Genomic DNA, 3,226 nt, shown 5'->3' on the forward strand with positions numbered 1-3,226 from the left:
TTTTTAATTTATTTTGTTTACTATAAAATAAGGAAGTGATATTCAAACTGCTTAGAAAAAAATAAAAAGATAACGTCGGCATCACACCACAATTATAGGAAGTTTTCCTATACGGAAATAACTAAGTAAGAGATTGCAGAAAGAGACCTGAGCTAAGCTCTACACCACAACCAGGAAGCACCTGAATCCCAGAAAGGGGTTGTGCTGGTTGAGGACGGAGTGTAGACTCGGAGAGTTGTAATTAAGATTGGATAGTGGAAGGACATCGTTTGGAGTTGAACTGAGCTGAACTACCTGTGAGTACTGCATCTATTTGCGATATTGGATAACCATAATGGTTAAGTTTCTGTGCCATTACGATGTAGTAGATTTCTATAGTTAAGACCATTTCGAATCCTAATAGCTTGTGGTGTGATGTCGAAAATATCCAAATGAAATTGATTATTTCATTTCTTATCCTAAGGAGATTAGTTAAATTCATCCTTGAGTTGTCTAAATACACGGTGTTACAAATTTCAGATGAGCTACGCTCTACCCCTAAGTATAAAAAGTTTCTAAGACACTAAATCATTCCAGTTAGAAATTTGTAGCACACGTTAGTACGAATAAATTTTTCGCAATAAGGTGCATATAGTGGTCGTAAGAAATGACAAAAGCAACCATTGACCTTTATAATTTGACTGATGCTTTTTCGATCGTGGTCTTTCCCTTAAATTTTGTAAAGGACAGTATCATTTTAATTATCTTGGCCTAATTTCCTAAAGTCTCTCGTTCGTACGATAAAAGAAAGATTTCTATTTTTTATGTATAAGAATACAGGGAATGCAAATTTATTCAAAATTCCTTTACAATTAAAGTCGGCTAAACAGATATTCCTTCGAGATTTCTGTATTTTGAAAACAAATTCACGATTTCAGTTCTTTGTCTTTACTTGTTTCCATACTTTTTATATCAATACTGTATGATCAGTTCCCAGAATTATTTTAATTCCCCGTTAAATCCATTTATAACAAGCTCCAAATACTGCTACAATTTTAATATGGTTTCAGGAGAATCTGCATATCTCATCCTTTTGTTACTCTCTATATATTCAACTACTATGTAAAACATCAGTGAAAGAAAGAGGCTGAGAGCTAACACGTGCTCCGTGAGGAACGTTGTCATTCCTTTTACTGGTATATCTAGAGAGTCTAGTGTTGCCACGAGAGGAGACAAGACAAGACAAGACTTCTGGCTGTGTCGTCTCGTCTAGAAAAGATATGCCCGTCTCGTTTCGTATCGAATGGTTCTGTCTCGTCTCGTGGCAACACCAGAAAGGCTGAGGCCCACACAAAAAGAGCTGTTATACCAAGTGGTTAAAATTACAACTTTTAACCAAGTTTGGTTTGGTTAACAGAGCACAATGCGACTGCAATCTTCGAGCAACGACTGCTTAGTTTCGACCAGTAATTACTTCGATAGGAACATTTGTCAATACCGTCAGTACAGTCGAAAGGCCAGATTTCCCCATTTATTCTTATATTCTTTTTTCAGAACCCCTGGCGCCACTTCAACAAATAAGGAGGCCTATGTAACTTTCCCATTTAAAAAAAAATGATTTAGCTTCGAATAACATTATAAAACAATTTTAAAAAATATCTATATATTGTCAAATCAGCATCTTTTCAAAATTCTGTATCAAGAAAGGCTGACACGTTTCTGTCTTGGTTCGGAACGAGAAAGACCATGAAACAATAGTTAGTTACTAATAAAATTGCCACTTCTACTTGTACGTCTATAACAGGATTTTTATACGTAGATAGCTCCACCAGCCCCCGGAATAAAATCTTCTGAAACACTGATCTCAATGAATACTTTACATTGTATTTGAATCTGGAGCACTAACACAAAAAAACTAAACTTGAATCGATTGAAAAGTGGAAGTGAAAGCTGTTTATAAGAATCATTTTTAAAATATGCTTTAGGTATTCCCTGTTCTTTGTGGGATTTGAAACATTAAATCATTTGAATCATTTAAAATAATAAAAGGGGGTATACATTTCGAAAGCAAATAATTTATTCCGAGTTAATAAATTTTTAAGCAAATTCAGAAATTGTTATTGTATTTTTCGAGACACGAGACGAGACATTTCACGAATCGTTTCGTATTGTATCGTGTCTCGCTTCAAAGAGTCCTGTCTAATCTCGTTGCAACATTAAGAGAGTCTTACGCATTCTCTTTCCAAGAAAATGAGCTAGAAACTTGAAAAGCACATTCAGTCAATTGTTATCATAGAATATATTTATATTACGGGCATAGCCACTGATGTGTAGAAAGTGACACAGGCGGAATTTATTATTTGGATTGGAAACAATTGTTCAAAAATATTTTACATTTAGCATACATACATACACACACACACACACAAACACACACGACATATATATATCTGGTGTAGTAAAAAGTAATCCATTAGATGGCTTCAGTGAGCTGTATCTCGCGTTGTTTAAGTCCGATCGGGTTCAACGAGATGGCGTTCAAACGATGAGATTGCGTACTACAAACACTGTTCAGAGAGTTGTGATGAGTTAACTCAGTGTTGTGTGAGTGCGAGTCAAAATGAGCACTAGCAAAGAGAAAATACGCTATATTTTACAGTTTTTCTTCGATAAAGGCGAAAACGCAAGCCAGGCGGCTGCAAATGTGAATAGTGTTTATGGTCCTGATACTGTAACAGCCAATCACGCACAATTTTGGTTTCGTCGATTCCGTTCCGGTAATTATGACGTAAAAGATGCACCACGCACTGGAAGGCCAAGTGTCGAAAATGTGGATACAATCATGGACATTGTCGCGTCCGACCGTCATATAAGCACTATGTCGGTTGCCCAAGAGCTAAACATTGCACAAAAAACCGTGTGGAACCATTTGCATAAGGCTGGATAAAAAAAAAAAAGCTTGATGTATCGGTACCACACGAGTTAACGCAAAAATACCTCATGGAACGAATTTCCATCTGCGAATCGCTGCTGAATCGCAACAAAATCGACCGATTTCTGAAGCGGTTGGTGACTGGCAATGAAAAGTGGATCACTTACGACAACGTCACGCGAAAACGGTCGTGGACGAAGCGCGGTGAGCCGGCGCAAACGGTGCCCAAGCCAGGATTGACGGCCAGGAAGGTTTTGCTGTGTATTTGGTGGAATTGGCAGGGAATTATCTATGAGCTACTCCCCTACGACCAAA

The 3,226-nt window shown here is 37.3% G+C and overlaps 1 protein-coding gene across 1 annotated transcript; it reads left to right on the top strand.

Moving 5' to 3' along the window:
• Positions 1 to 2,599: 2,599 nt before the first annotated feature.
• LOC145692388 (histone-lysine N-methyltransferase SETMAR-like) lies at positions 2,600 to 2,926 on the top strand. Its single transcript, XM_081767688.1, has one exon. The coding sequence runs from the start codon at positions 2,600 to 2,602 to the stop codon at positions 2,924 to 2,926; it is 327 nt and encodes a 108-aa protein (XP_081623814.1).
• Positions 2,927 to 3,226: the final 300 nt, after the last annotated feature.

This window comes from Thermobia domestica, chromosome 8, assembly GCF_964235325.1.
Source record: "Thermobia domestica chromosome 8, izTheDome1.hap1.1, whole genome shotgun sequence".
NCBI lineage: Eukaryota > Metazoa > Arthropoda > Insecta > Zygentoma > Lepismatidae > Thermobia > Thermobia domestica.